This window comes from Callorhinchus milii, unplaced genomic scaffold (assembly GCF_018977255.1).
Source record: "Callorhinchus milii isolate IMCB2004 unplaced genomic scaffold, IMCB_Cmil_1.0 Scaffold10, whole genome shotgun sequence".
Taxonomy (NCBI): domain Eukaryota; kingdom Metazoa; phylum Chordata; class Chondrichthyes; order Chimaeriformes; family Callorhinchidae; genus Callorhinchus; species Callorhinchus milii.
The window spans coordinates 6100461-6115856 of record NW_024704751.1 but is presented as its reverse complement, the minus strand read 5'-3'; the positions used below and the strand labels follow the sequence as shown (position 1 = coordinate 6115856).

General features: G+C 52.1%; 1 protein-coding gene across 2 annotated transcripts in view; it reads right to left on the bottom strand.

Annotated features, from left to right (window-relative positions):
- Positions 1–14681, bottom strand: part of acaca (acetyl-CoA carboxylase alpha) — a 58885-nt gene extending 44204 nt beyond the window's left edge. The window contains exons 1-15 of one of the 2 annotated variants that reach the window (XM_042338382.1): positions 14502–14681; positions 12536–12821; positions 7895–8027; positions 7250–7388; positions 6783–6892; positions 6422–6503; positions 6076–6174; positions 5572–5675; positions 5177–5287; positions 4229–4438; positions 3544–3714; positions 2597–2758; positions 2140–2303; positions 1620–1770; positions 945–1048 (exon numbers count right to left, since the gene is read on the bottom strand). In XM_042338382.1, coding sequence (XP_042194316.1) covers positions 945–1048; positions 1620–1770; positions 2140–2303; positions 2597–2758; positions 3544–3714; positions 4229–4438; positions 5177–5287; positions 5572–5675; positions 6076–6174; positions 6422–6503; positions 6783–6892; positions 7250–7388; positions 7895–8027; positions 12536–12759 — 1964 coding nt within the window. In that variant the 5' untranslated portion in view covers positions 12760–12821; positions 14502–14681. Of the gene's footprint in view, positions 1–944; positions 1049–1619; positions 1771–2139; positions 2304–2596; positions 2759–3543; positions 3715–4228; positions 4439–5176; positions 5288–5571; positions 5676–6075; positions 6175–6421; positions 6504–6782; positions 6893–7249; positions 7389–7894; positions 8028–12535; positions 12822–12916; positions 13657–14501 lie in introns of those variants that run through there. The other variant, XM_042338381.1, reaches the window with a different exon arrangement.
- Positions 14682–15396: the final 715 nt, after the last annotated feature.

Genomic DNA, 15396 nt, shown 5'->3' with positions numbered 1-15396 from the left:
ATATTATATATAATACATAATACACATATTATATATAATATATAATACATATATTATATATAATACATATATTATGTATAATATATATATTATATACACACACACACACACACGTCATGTCCAGGGTGAATCAGATGTCTTTCCTCATACGAAGCTTTTAATTACTAATGCTTTTTTAAAAAAAAAAGACAACATTCATAGAGAGTGTGCAGCTAATACAGGAGACGTCTTTTAGCGCATTCGTGAAGCTTTTGTCAACGGGATGATATGTGTGAATGCCTACATAGCATGCAGTTCGAACATCTCGTATAGACCTGTGAGTAATAGTAATAATCCTTGCATGTAATAATCTTTTATACGTCTCAAAGCACTTCACAGAATATACTGTGAAGTGAACTGAACGTATATTTTGTGAGCGAAGTGCAGCAGCCAATTGCGCACAGCAGCGTCCCCACAAACAGCTGTGGATTGAGCGACCAAATTATTATTCTTATTTTTACTTGAAGGGATTATAATCCCCGGAAAAGCGATCCGCCAATCGACTAACAAGCGGGTTCCTATTAACTGCTGGGTAAACAGAGGCGTGGAGTAAGGAAACTTGCCCAACATTTCGCCCTGCCCGGGAATCGAACCTGGGTCCACTCGCTTGCGAGGCGAGTGCTCTAACCACTGAGCTACAGGACCTACAGGAGTTAGGAATGTACAGGAACATAAGAATTTGCAAGGTCCATCCAGGTCGTCTTTCACCATCCTGGCAGTCGCTTGGCATGTGTCAATTCCCAAACTATATTCTGTATCCCAAAATATTATTTCCTCAAAGAAATCTATCTCATTTGGACTTGAAAGAATCAACACTTTCTGTCGGTCTCTCTCAGGAGGGAGCCTGTTGTTTCTGATTCCCCCTGTCTATGTGGATGAAGATGTTTTAGGAAAATGGCTCGGACCTCTCCAGCGAATGCAGGAAGTTGGAAACGCTGTTTCGGAACGAGATGTCGGCCACGTGGAGAGCTCCGCATACAATCCCCAGCATCGTGTCCGGACGCTCAGCCTAGAGGCACACAGACAGGTTAGAGAGACAGAGTCAGGGAGAGCGAAGGAGAGAGATGGGGAGAGAGACAGAGAGAGAGAGACGCATAGAGAAGAGGGAGAGAGAGGGAGAAACCCAGAGAGAGGGGGAGAGAGGGAGAGAGAAATGCAGAGAGAGAGAGAGAGAGAGAGAAATGCAGAGAGAGAGAGAGAGAGAGAGAGATGAGTGACTGTGGACTTTCCTAGGATAACCCAGCGCAAAGCAATAGCGCGCAAACAACCAGAGAGCAAGTGACCAACTTTTATCTGGGGGATTGTTGGCCAGGACACCGGAGAGAGAGGGAGAGAGAGAGGGAGAGAGGCAGAGAGAGAGGGGGACAAAGAGAGAGAGACAGAGAGAAACTCCCTTCTCTTTTCAAATAGTGCCGCGGGATCTCTAACGTGGACGGGGAGGTCGATTCAATGTCTCATCCGAAGTACGGTGTCTTTCTCTCTCCCCCGCACCCCCAACTCCCAGCGCTGTGCTGGAGTGTCAGCCTGGATTGTGAGCTCAATGTGGGGCTTGAACCCCACTGACTTTGGCCGATCGGTACCTGGACTTTCTCAGCGATGAGCCGGTCTAACCAGCCGGTGTCGATGCTGTTCTGCTGGAAGCTCTTGGTCTCCAGGAGTTTGATCAGATACTCCACAGTGGTCCTGAAATCACCTCGAATCGACAGCTCCTTCAGCGCCACCACCATGTTCCTGCACGGGAATAACAGGCGTCAGGAAAGCTCCCGGCACACACTCACATACATACACGCACACATTCATAAATACACACACACACATGTATACACACGCACACACACATATACACACACGCACACACACATATATATACACAAATACACATGCAATCCAGAGATACACATGCGCACACATGTACACACGCACACACACATATAAACACACACGAACATAAACAAATACACACGCAAGCCAGAGATATACACAGATATATATATATATACACACACACACACACACATGCGCACAAGCCAGAGGTATAAACAGTCGCACATACAAATAGGGAGGAAGGGAGGGAGGGAGAGGGGCCGGCTGGATACTCACGAGATGGCTTCTTCCCGGTTCTCCCCCCAGGAGAAGCAGTGGCCAAACTGAGAATCCGCAAACTCATGCAGCCCCCCAGCCGCCGCCACACTGAAGTAGCCCCACACGTTCTTACTGCTGCGGAAATTCAGCTCCTGAACCGTCCCCGAGCTGGGCTTAAACCCCTGTCACACACAGAGAGAGAGAGAGAGAGAGAGAGAGAGGAGTCACAGAGTGAGAGCGATAGACAGAGCGAACGGCTCGATATAAATCCAAGTTGTTGTCATAGTTAGCACAATGACACAACGCTCCATGTCCCCCGACTTGCCCGCTCCAACATCGGAGGTCAGGCCTTCAGCCTCTCTGCCCCCACACTCTGGAACTCCATCCAGGACCCCCCCCACTCCCCCCCCACCCCCTCAACCCCGCCACTTCGCCCAGACGCTCCATCTTGTCCGGACAGGGAGAAGGGTCTGACCTCGTCGGGGTTTTCGCTGGTGATCCGGGCAGCGATGACATGACCCCGGGGGGAGGGGGCATTGGCCGAATTCTCGAAGTTGATGGGCTGGTCAGCCCAGGGGGCTACACCGTACAGCACGCGGATATCCTTGATCCTGTGCAGCGGGATTCCCATTGCGATCTGCGGAGACGAGAGCGGAAGGGGAGGGAGGGAGAGAGAGAGAGTGAGAGAGAGTCACCTCATAACACAGATCCCACGGTCCTTATCTGGGCTTCATATTTACACAGAGGTTTGAGCTCGTTCCAAAACTTTGTGCGAATTTCTTATTGAACGTTAAGACCACGGTTTTAAGGCGCGAGGAATCGTGTGTGGGCGGGCGTGTGGCTTAAGTGTGCGTGCAGACACACACACACACACGCGCGCGCCTATGTGTGCATGTGTTCGTGTATAGGCGCACGCATGTTTGTTATCGAGTGCACAGAGATAAATGGCTAGAAAATAAATATTGTGCAGTTTGTGTCTTCACAGAAGCAGGACTGACAACGGAAAAGCTCAGGACCCTGAAAATCAGGTTTGACAACCCTGCACCTCTCCCTCGTGAGTCACAAATGACACTGTCACACAACCTCCCTTCCCCCCCCCCCCCCCCCCCCAACTGTCCTTTTTTATTTCGGTGTCTGTCCCACGCGGAAACCCATCACTGTGCTTAAGAGTCTCCAAACCTAACAGGTGCATCCCAACTACACGTGGAAATACCAGAGCTAGATTATCAGAATGGAATGCACACCGTCTCTGGAGGAACGCATCCTGCTTAACTAGTCCCAGAAATGATTTGGTGCGGGTTGGGAAGAGTTCAAGGCTTGTGGGAGGGACCCGGGAGTGTGCGTTGCGGTAACTGCTGGGAGTCTAAAGCAGCGAACACCACACAGCATGCCTCCCCGCCCCCTCCCATCAGCCAGTCTCACCTGTAGCTGTGCGGAGGGAAGGTTGACGTCCGCTACCATCTCGGTGCAGGGGTGTTCCACCTGGAGCCTGGGGTTTAACTCCAGGAAGTAAAAGCTGCCGTCCTGACTGTACAGATACTCCACCGTCCCTGCGCTCATGTAGCCCACCATCTTAGCCAGCTTCACTGCGCACTGCGGAGATAACAACGACGACAATAATAATAATCCGTGCATTGGATGCAGCGCCTTATCACGTCGTTAAGACGTCTCAAAGCGCTTCACGGGACGCACCGTTAAGTGGATTGTGGGCGAAAAGCGGCAGCCGGTTTGCGCACAGCAATGTCCCGCAGACAACTATGGAGCGAGCGACCAATTTTATTCGGGGGGGGGGGGAGGGACCGTCAGCCAGGACACCGGGAGAGAGAAACTCCCTTCTCTTTTCGAACACTGCCGCGGGAGATCTTTTAGCTTCCACCTGAACAGGGCACAGACGGTTCAGCTCAGTTTAACGTCTCATCCGATGCAGTGCTATCCCCCCCCCACCCAGCCCTGTATTGGAGCGACAATGATACCGGTGGGGGTTGGTGGGTGGGATTGAACCCACGACCTTCTGATTCAAGAGGTGAGAGCACCGCAGAGTGAGCCAGGCTAACACGGTGAAGACCAGAGGAAAAGACCAGCCGGAGGACCAGAGTTGGCAGCTCACCTGCTCCATCTCCTCAAACACCAGGGAGGGGGCGATGGTGGCGGGGGCTTCCTCGATGATCTTCTGGTGCCGACGCTGGACGGAGCAGTCGCGGCCGAACAGGGAGATGGCGTTGCCGTACTGGTCAGCCAGGATCTGCACCTCCAGGTGCCGGGCATGCTTTGCCAGCTGCATCACAAAGATAGGAGACCCTGGCACCTCTGCCTGGACCTGCGAGGATAATAATAATAACAATAATAATCCTCGCATTTGATAAGGCGCCTTATCACATCTTCGAGACGTCTTGTAGCGCTTTGCAGAATATACTGTAGATTCTGTGGGCGAAACGCGGCAGCCAATTGAACACAGCAAAGTCCCACAAAACAGTCGTGGACTGAAGTGATCCGATTTATTATTGTTATTTTTTGAAGGAATTTACCACATACACACACCATTACCACAGCCACACTATTCCAGACCAATGGAGGACAACCTGCATCAAGAAGCCGTCACCCCCTGAACACTGGCGTTAGTCATTAGGTAACAATAATAATTATTATTATTGCCTCCGACTAATATTAATAATAATTATTAGTATTATTATCCGGTCAAATCCCTAACCGTCCAGCGCCTTGGGACGGTCCTCCCGGTGTGAAGGGCGCTACACAAATGTAATTTGTTGCTGCTGTTGTCGTTGTTGTAACGATACAGCATTCGATACAGCTCCGAATCAAGTCGTCGAGACGTCTCAAAGCGCTTCACAGGATACGCTATGAAGCGAACACCAACAGTGCGTTTCCAGGTTGTTTTTTTCTCCCCCCCCCCCACCCCCCCGGATTGAATATTTCCAGATTCAAGCCACCCGTCAAGAAATATTCAGTCGAGAAAATGTGATTTGTCGGCCAACCGTGAAGGGTTTGGCCACCGCTGCTCCAGGCAAAAACAAAACGGAAATGCAAGGTCACTGACCTGTCTGAAAAGGTTTGAGAAATCATCAGGGTTGTTGACTTTCCTAATTCCCTTCCCACCTCCGCCCTCCGATGCTTTGATCATCAACGGGTAGCCGATGTCCTCCGCAGCCTGCCGTGTGGGGAGAGTTGTCACAACATTAATAACACGAATAATAATCTTTGCATTTAATAATAATAATCCTTGCATTTGATATGCGCATTTTACGTTGTATGTGTGTGTGTGCATGTGTGTGTGTGCGTGCGTGTGTGGTGGTGGCACATGTGTGTGGCGTGCGTGGGGTGGGGCGAAAGAAAGCATTTCTCCCTGTACGTTTTCCAGCGAATGTTTGGCTTTACTGATCTCGAAGGTAAATAATCCCCTGGTCTCGGCTGCTCTCTCCGGCCTCTCCTCACCTTTAAGCCGCTCTCGATATCAGTTATGCAGCCTTTCTCGTACAGGTCGCCATCCACTTTTATGAGTTTCCTGGGGTCGTTCTCCTGCCATTCAATCATGAGGCCTGGAGACAACACAGAGTTTACACGTCTTTCCTTTCACACTTTCTCTCTCTCTCTCACACACACACACACACAAATATGCACGCACATACTTATGCGCATGTGCTCACACAAACACACTGACCCCCCCCAATCCCGCCCCCAGACCTGCAACCCTCCCCACTCAGATAACCCCGCAAATAGACCCCCCCGCACGAACACAGAACCCCCCGCACGAACACAGACCCCCCCGCACGAACACAGACCCCCCCGCACGAACACAGACCCTCCCCGCACGAACACAGACCCCCAACCCGCACAAACACAGACCCCCCCCCACCCGCACGAACACAGACGCTCCCCCACCCATATGAACACAGACCCACCCCCGCCACCCCGCACGAACACACAGCACTGCCTTACCGCTGCCGCTCCAGGGAAGGGTTGGAATCCCCGCCGTCTGTGCCACGATGGAGGAGGCGATCTTATCACCGAGCGCCCACATGGCCTGGCTGGGGGGACCTGGGGTAATAACAGCAAAACTGAAGCAGGCTGTTCCCTGGGGCTCGGACGGCTCAGGCCAGAGGGGGAGACGCCTCAGCGATGTCTCCCTCAGCGACTTAACACAGCGATGAGAAGAGGAGCTTCCCTAACCCCAGCGCAGACGTCGATCAGAGCCACGCAACTTACACAGAGGACCACGACATGGCTAGCGACCATCTTTTGTCTCCCCCCCCCACACCCCCCACCACCACCACCCCTTCCTTACCCATAAAGGCGATGCCGTGTTTGTGCAGGAGTTCGGGCAGTTTGGGATTCTCCGAAGCATGGCCCCAGCCAGCCCAGACAGCCTGTAGACGGAAACAGAGGCTGAGACAGAGAGAAAGAGACAGGGGAGGAGGGTGGGGGAGGAGGGGTGGGGGGGGGGCAGGGGGTAGGGAGAGTGGGCTGGGGTCAAGGGGCCCCTGAGGTAGAAAGACATTCGAGTGGCACGGGGATCGGAAAGGATTATCCCGGGTTCAAGTCGAGGGAAAACAAACCCTGGATAAGACGGCGCGAAAACATACAGTCAATTCACTTCACGGTATATCCTGTGAAGCGCTTTGAGACGTCTCGAAGGTATCATTTACCTGGACTGGGATGCGCTTGGCGATGTCCAAGACGAGCTCAACGTTTGCGTAGTTGTTGTTGTTGGGGCCCCCGGGTACAGGCACATAGTGATCCGCCATTTTGATGTACTCTGCAAAGAGAAAGCGGTTGGGGGAAAGGGGGGTGGGGGGGATGTCACTTGCTGTCTGACCTTTAACCTTCACACACACCCCGTGAGCACCAAGTCTCGACGTGGGGGCTTGAACCCACAACCTTCTGCCCAGGAGGCGAGAGTGTGAGCGTGACTGAGCCAGAATACAATGTGAAAGGCAAAGCAAAAAAGAGAGCAGGAGGGACGCCCCACCACCACTGCCCCCCACCTTGCGCCCCACTGCCTGCCCCCTCCCAACGCACCCACAATTGCCCGGGGCCCCCTCGCCGCCCAGACCGCCCGTCCCTGCACCCACCCCCCCAACCCCTTCCCAGTACCCCCCTCCCCAACACTGACCTGCGTTCGCCTTCAGGTCCTCCGGGGTTACCATGACCACGAACCGAATAGCCCGCTCGTTGCGAAACATCTCGTACGACCAACGCCGGATGGACCTCATGCACTTGACAGCTGCGATCCCATTGTTGGCGATCAGCACCTGGTGATGGTGGCGAGGGAGGAAGGAGGGGCGGGGTGGGGTGGGGGGGGCGGGCGAAGGGACAAGTCAATGGAACTGCAAGCTTTCAGCCATCCTACCCACCAGAGGAAATAGTCTCGCTGTATCTCCAGCTGAGTGCCTTCATCGCTCTAAAGGGTGCTGAACGGAATGCGTCTCGAGTGAGTCCCTTCTCTTCGACCGCGCCTTCGGTCACCCTCCTACCCCATCCCTCCCCTCCACCCCTCCTGATTCCACCCAGATCCCTGACTGTCCAGCGCCTTGGGACGTCCTCCTAACGTGAGAGGCGCTATGTGTGTGTACGTATATACATACACACACACACACATAATTTGTTGCTGCCCTGACACCTGTTCCTGAGCCCATCAAAACCAGAAACAGTAGAAGTTGGGGAGCAGCCAGGAGGTCAGGATAACAACAACAACAAGAGGATGATGTGGGCAGTGTGGCTCCGCCTCACTCCCAGCCCAGTTTCCTCAGGGACTTACCTTCTCGATGACTTTATTGCCCCCGAACCTGGTCACGAACTCCGCTGGAGAAGCCACTGTGAAGTCCCTCTGCAGCTCGAACCTCTTGTGCTCCCGGCCCTGCTTCACCAAGTGCAGCCCCGACATGCTGGGTCTGCAGAGGAACAGGGACCTCCTCAGTAATAGATTATTACTAGTATTATTATTACTAATGTAGCATTGGACTACTACTACTGCTAAAACTATTATTCTTATCCTCTGCAGCCAGGGAACAGATGAAGACAGAGCCTGGCAGCTTACACATTTTTTTGGCTGCTTTATAATCAATAATAATCCTTGCACACAAATCTTCTCAGTAATAAAAATATTACTGTTATATTATTATTACTGCATGCAGGGCGACCAAAAAAGTCACGATTCCATTACAATTGTCTAATAAGTCTTAAAAGAAATTATGATATCTATTGTTTAGGTAATAGGGTAGATATCACTACTTTTTTGGTCACCCTGTAGTATTATATTATTACTACTATTATAATCACTCTCTGCAGCCTTTTCTGTGCTGTCGGAGGCTGGTGCCAGGGAACAGATGGAAGACAGAGCCTGATGAAGGCAGAACATACCCCCAAACCCCCCCCACCAAAAAAAAAATAATAATAATAGGGTCACTCAATCCGCTATATTCTGTGCATCGCTTTGAGACGTCTCGAAGATGCGATAAGGCGCTGCATCAATTGCAAATATTATTATTATTAAAGCTGATAGGGGGGGAGGGGGAGAGGTTGCGCTGTGATAGGGTGTGGAGGGCGTGGAGGGTGGAAGGAGGTAGCTGAGGGGAGAAAGGTGCACCCCCCCCACCCCACCCACACTCCCCTCCAAGCCTCCCACCCCAACGAAGAGACGCCTTCAGCAATCTGGGGCATCAAGGCCTCAACGCTCTCTCACACTCACATACACATGAACGGGCAGAGCCTTAACAGTGCTGTTCCCACTCCACGACCAACTGACCTCTGCAGCAGGTGATAGATCGTCCGGTGCCTCTCGTCAGCGCTGCCCTCCATACCTGTCAGCCACTGTCACCACGGCACAGCTCTGCGGCTGCCCTGAGCCGGCTGCAATGGCTGGAGTCTGCGAGGTCTGTGTGCTCGTGTGTGCCTGCAAACTGGGCTCTGCTCCCATTGCTCTGTGCCTGGCAGCTCGGGGCTGACTGGTGAGGGGACGCTCTCTCTCTCTCTCTCTCTCTCTCCCCCACCTCCCTCTCTCTCGCTGTCTCTCATTCACGCTTCCCACACACACACACAGCAATTCGGCGAGAGCTGGGGGAACGGGGGAGTGAATGGGAGCAGCAATGATGCAATCTGGCCTCCGCAGCCTTTTCTGTGCCGACAGGAGGTCGGTGCCAGGGAACAGATGAAGACAGAGCCCAGGCAGCTTACGCCAGCTTGGCTACGCCGGAGTCGAGTCTCGCGAGCCCAGGTCCTCAGCGCTCACAGTTTCCCACCCACCCGCCCACCGGCACGTCTCCCGCGCACACCGACACACACCGTTTGGGCTGCTTTGTAATCAATAATAATCCTTGCCTTTGACACAGCGCCTCATCACGTCATCGGGACGGCTCGAAGCCCTCCACAGCCTATGCCGTAAAGTGGAGTGACCGTGGGTGAAACGCGACAGCCAGCGGCGCACAGCGGTGTCCGCACATCGCCCGTGGAGTGAGCGACCAATTTTATTTGGGGGGGGATTGTTAGCCAGGACACCGGGAGAGAGAGAAACTCCCTTCTCTTTTCAAACAGTAGCCTTGGGATCGTTTAACGTCCACCTGAACAAGCGGACAGGACCTCAGTTAACGTCTCCTCTGAAGGACGGCACCTCCGACAATGCAGCCCCCCCCCACCCCCAGGGCGGCACTGGAAAATCAGCTTAGACTGTGTGACCCATGTCCCGATGTGGGGTGACTCGAGCTCACAAACTTGTGACTCGGGAGGCGAGAGCTTTACCGACTGAGCCAGGTTGACACACAGTGCTGCGCTACAGTTAGTTGAAACGCAAACATGATCACAACACGACTGCCCAGCTCTTGCCCCATATCCATAACCTCCAACGACAGAACACTTCAGAGCGAGAACTACTGCCCTCAGCAAAAAAAGATTATGACATTAATCAGACCACTCTGCTTGTGTCGAGCCTATTCGTACCATCCCTTTCTCTACCGCCCCCCCCAAGGCACTTCGCAAAATTGGCTGCCACGTTAAGTCTACAGACGCAACCCCCAGTACTGTGAATGACCCTCGGGATGTCCTCCCGACGGGAAAGGCGCTGTGTAAACGTAACCACGGATTATATACTGCGTACACACTGGACAGCGATTATCTGCGCAGCGTTTTCTGAGACATTTCAATGTTACAGGCGCTGTATCGGACGAAAAGGATTATTTAAATGTACACGTTTTGTTTTGAGTCGGAAGAGAAAGAAAATCTTCTTGTTTTAGGTGAAAGGCTCTACGTAAACCGTTATTAACGATAATAATCCTTGCGTCTGTTGCGGCGACTTATCACGTTGTTGCGACGTCTCAGAGCGCTTGACAGAATAGACTGTCAAGTGTAGTGACTGTGTGTTTGCAGGGGGAATGCGGCAGCTAATGTGCCCACGGCGATGTTCCCGCAAACAGCCATGAAGTGAACGACCAATTCGACTTGGGGGGAATGTCAGGCAGGACAGCAAGGAAGGAAGATACACCCTTGACTTTTTGAACAACACCGCGAGATCTTTACTGTTCATCTGAAAAGGCTCTTGGTTTAATATAATAATAATAATAATCCTTGCATTTGATATAGTGCTTTTCACGTCGGGAGGACGTCCCAAAGCGCTTCACAGAACACACTGTAAAATGAATTGACTGTATATTTGTGGGCGAACGTGGCAGCCAATTGCGCACAGCAATGTCCCACAAACAGTCGTAGATTGAAAATGACCAATTTAATTATTGTTTTTTTGTTTTTGGAGGGATTATTATTAGGCTCTGTGTGGAGTAAGGAAACTTGCCCAAGATTTCGCCCTCTGCCTGGGATTGAACTCAGGTCTCTCACTTGCAAAGCGAGTGCTCTAACCACTGAGCTACAGGACTCCACAATGTCTCATCCGAAGGGCGATGAGACTCTAATGCCTCCCCCACACCAGCCCCACCCTCTCGCTCCCAGCGCTGTACTGTCAGCAGGGACCGTGACCTCAAAAGTCCCGACGTGGGGTGACCCACTTTTAAATTAAAACAAAGCTCAATGACCTGACTGAAAGAGGACACCGTCCTTTTAAAAGACCGTCCCGAGTTCAACCCACTACAAATTGCCAGGCAAGCTTGTAAGGTTCAGGGTAGGGGTTACGGCTGGAGCAAACGCCGTTGGGTCACTGCCAGCCAGCAGGATGGCAACCGCTCACTGCAGCAACAGATCGGGTGACTCTCTGTCATTGTGTCACAATTCAAAACAGTCTGAGGAAACGGTGGGTGGTTGGGTGGGGGGGGGGGGAGGAGATAAATAAGAGCTGACCTAGTGTAACCTCATCTCACTGGCCCTCACAACCAGGATATACTGCAGAATTTCATCCCATCCAAGCCCTTCATTGACCCAGATGAGATAAAAGTCTCGCTCAATTTTGCTCCTACTTGCTCCATGACTCCCACCGCCAAGTTGACATACCTTAGCAGCAACGACTCGCATTTTTATGGCACCCCGCACGCAGGGTGGTGCCCCAGGGGGCTTGAAATTAATTAGATTAATATTAGATTCCATGCAATCCATCCAACGATATTCGTCCCTTCAAACTGTGGTTTACGAATGCAGCCTAATCTCTGGGAGCGGAGCTGCATAAAAGGACTGATAAGGAGATTTATGTCTAAGAGATATGCATTATATCAAGATGTTTATTGCTTTATCTATAAAGGCCTTGCCTTATGTGATAGCACCACACATTACAATGACACACACACCGATGGACAGAAAATTGAAATGAGCGGATGATTCATTTGAATTTGGGGGTAAATTTGCAAGGTGGATGTTGGGGAATATAAGAATAGTAATCCTTGCATTCGATATAGCCCCTTGTCACGCTGTCGAGATGTCTCAGAGATTCAGAGGACCTAGTGTGAAGTGCAGTCTCTGAGCAGTGAGCAGGCAAACACAGAAGCCAAGTTGCAGAGCAACGACCCCTCAAACAGTTGTGAATGAAGTGAACAAGGATTATCGGCCAAGGCACCGGGAGAGGAATCAAAGGGCTTCCCAAGACAGATAACAATAATCCTCGCACTTGATAACATGTCGTTGAGACGTCTCAAAGCGCTTCGCCAGACATACTGTAAAGTGGATTAACTTGCGGGCAAAACACTGCAGCCAGTTTGTGCTCAGCAATGTCCCACAAACAGCCACGGAGTGAGTGACCAATTTTATTTGGGGGGGATTGTCGGCCAGGACAAGAACAGAAAGAGAGAGAGACTCCCTTCTCTTTTCGAACAGTGCTGCGGGATCTTTAACGTCCACCTGAACAGGCGGACGGGGAGCTCGGCTTAACGTCGCATCCGAAGGATGGGACTGAAAGGAAGTAACGCAGTTAAAGGATGGAGAGAGAGATGGAAAGAGAGAGAGGGAGTTCGACCCGAGAATGGCGTCTTACCTCATGTGCAGAGAGAGTACGTCGTTGCCCAGCCCCACGTCATCGGAGTTGACGGACGATGAGGGTGACAGGGAACGCTCCTTGTCCTCCAGGATGTCCGACTTGCTGCTCATCCCTACCTCGTCCTCCGAGTTGTCCTCCGACACAGAGCCGATGATGAACTTGTGGTGCTGACAGGCTGGTTCGGCATCAGGCACTGAGCCCCCAGCCTCCTGGTCACACATACTGCTCCCTCTGTCCCTTAGTCCGTCGGGATAATCAACACTCCCGGAAAGAACAAGCAGACCTGAAATGGGAAAGAAAAGGGGAGGGAGGAGAAAAAATAAATCACTTTCACCCAAATCAATTGTTTTTTCCCAAAAAAACACACCCAATAATAACCTTGTGCGACAGTCTAAACTGTCTGCGAGTGAACGTAAACTGTGGCTTTCTCCGTCTCCGGCTTTGTCTGCACTTGTGGTTTCCACGTCACACAGGCTGCCAAGGCACAAGATAAGAGAGCACATACCGCCTGTGAACTCGCACCGCCTGCTTCTCATTCAGAGGCAACTCCATCTCTGACACTGCACTAGTCGGAGTGGCAGCGACCTGATCGACGGGTTTAAAATGATAAAGGGACTCGATGGGGGAGGGGGAGAGATACAGAAAAACTACTTCCTCTGGTGAGAGAATCCAGAATTCTGGGGCGTAAATCTTAAAAATCAGAGCTATGCCAACCTACAGCAACAACAGCGGCCTCGCACGAGCGCAGCACCTCTCACGTGCCAGCAACCGTCTCGAAACGCTTTACGCACGAAAAGAGTTTGGAAATGCAGCCAATGTCGTTACGGTGGCAAAGGCGGCAGCTCAATTGTGCCAGTGACGTCCTGTAAACCACAGAGTGAAAAAGTCAATGCAGACTCTAAAGTAGCTCAGTGCCACCTGCTTTATTCCATCCAAATTCCAATTTGCACCGTAGGCTGAATACCTCCATAATACTATAATACGATTAGTTAGCGAGGCAGGAAATAAACACACGTGTGTGGGCGTGTGGGTGTCTAGCTACAAGATCCGTTGTTGATCAGCACCTTTCTCACAGGTCACCCTGTGTCTTTTATATGTGTGTGTATATATATATATACACACACACACACTCACACACACACACAAAAGACTGCAGATATCCTTCCTAGGGTACCACCCATGGAAGTGACTGTTCAGGGGAGAGAAAGAGGGGAGGGGGGAGAAATCTGTCTATAATCTACTCAGACAAGTAATAATAATAATAATCCTTGCCTTTGATACAGCTCTTTTCACGTCGGGAGGACGTCCCAAAGCGCTTCACAGAACACACTGTAAATAAAGTGAATCGACTGTATATTCGTGGGCGAACGCGGCGGCCAATTGCGCACAGCGACGTCCCCCACAGACAGCCGTGGATTGAAAATGACCAATTTGTTATTGTTTTGGGGGTTTTGGAGGGATTATTATTATTATCAGGGCTCCGTGTGGAGTGAGGAAACTTGCCCAGGGTTTGGCCCTGACCTGCCTGGGACTGAACTCGGGTCTCTCGCTCGCAAAGCGAGCGCTCTAACCACTGAGCGACAGGACTCCTCACTGGCCAGGACCAGGAAGCAAGTCACGCCGGGCCTCAAACCACGTTGTTGTCAGTTCAGATATTGCTCTACAGTACAGTACAGTACACAGCACCGGCGCAGGCTTTTTATTTGCTCAGCCCTCCCCTTTTTTGGTCTGTTCGTTGTTGTTTCTCTTTAAAGACAAACCAATCCTTTTTTTTGTGTGTTGGGAGGGGAGGGGATGGCGAGATAAAAATGCCCCCCCCGTTCTCCCTGCATCTCTCTCTCTCTCTCTCTCTCTCTCTTCTCCGCTGATCCTCCACCTGCGTCTCAAATCAGCGGATTCTTTCCATTGTACAACTCAGCAAAAAAAAAAAGAAGCACACAACGACTCAGTATGCCGTGCCCACCCACAGATCAGCATCGTCGTTCCAGGGGCACGCTGCAATTCGTTGAGTTAAATTAAATTGAGCAGGATTCTGGAGAGCAAATGCTTCGTTCAAAATTCAGATTTCCTACCCCTTCCCCCCCTCCCACACACACACACACACAGTATTCCCCCCAAACCCCATACACCCACATCCTTACACCCCATCCAACCCCTAAACAGACACATACGTACACCCCCTAAGCACGCACGCTCCCCCTAAACGCACTCACATCCTAACACGCGCACAGAGCAACAGCAACGACCACGACGACGACTTGGGTTTACATAGCGCCCTCCACGCCGGACGGCGCCTCAGAACGCTTCACGGTAACGGATCCCGGGGCCGAGCCGGGGGGGGGGGGGGAGGGAGGGGCGGGGGAAGGTGACCAAAGGCGCGGTCGAAAAGAAAGGTCTTCGGCAGAGACCTGAAGAGAGGCGAAGGGAGAGAGGAAGGCAGTTCCAGAGCCTCGGGGCGCAGTGGCTGAAGGCTCGGCCGCCGAGGGTGGAGCGGAGGACTCGGGGGACGAGGAGGAGGAGGTCAGACCCGGAGGAACGAAGGCAACGGGCGCTGTTTGAGGAGAGAGGAGGTCAGAGAAGTCGCGGGGGGTGGGGGGGGGGGGGGCGGAGGAGTGAGTGGAATACGAGGGCGAGGGATCTTGATGTCGATCCTCTCCGGGACAGGAGCCGGTGCAGTCCGGCCAGGACTTGGGGGGGGGGGGGGGGGGGGGGGGGGGAGTCGGGGAGCGGACAAAAAGAGTACCCCACAAATCCCGTACACATACAGCCTGCACCCCATACACCCCTTTAGCATTAGGTTATCAGGTGATTTATAGCCAGAACTTAGAATGTGACGGCTTATTGGCGACGCTATTTTC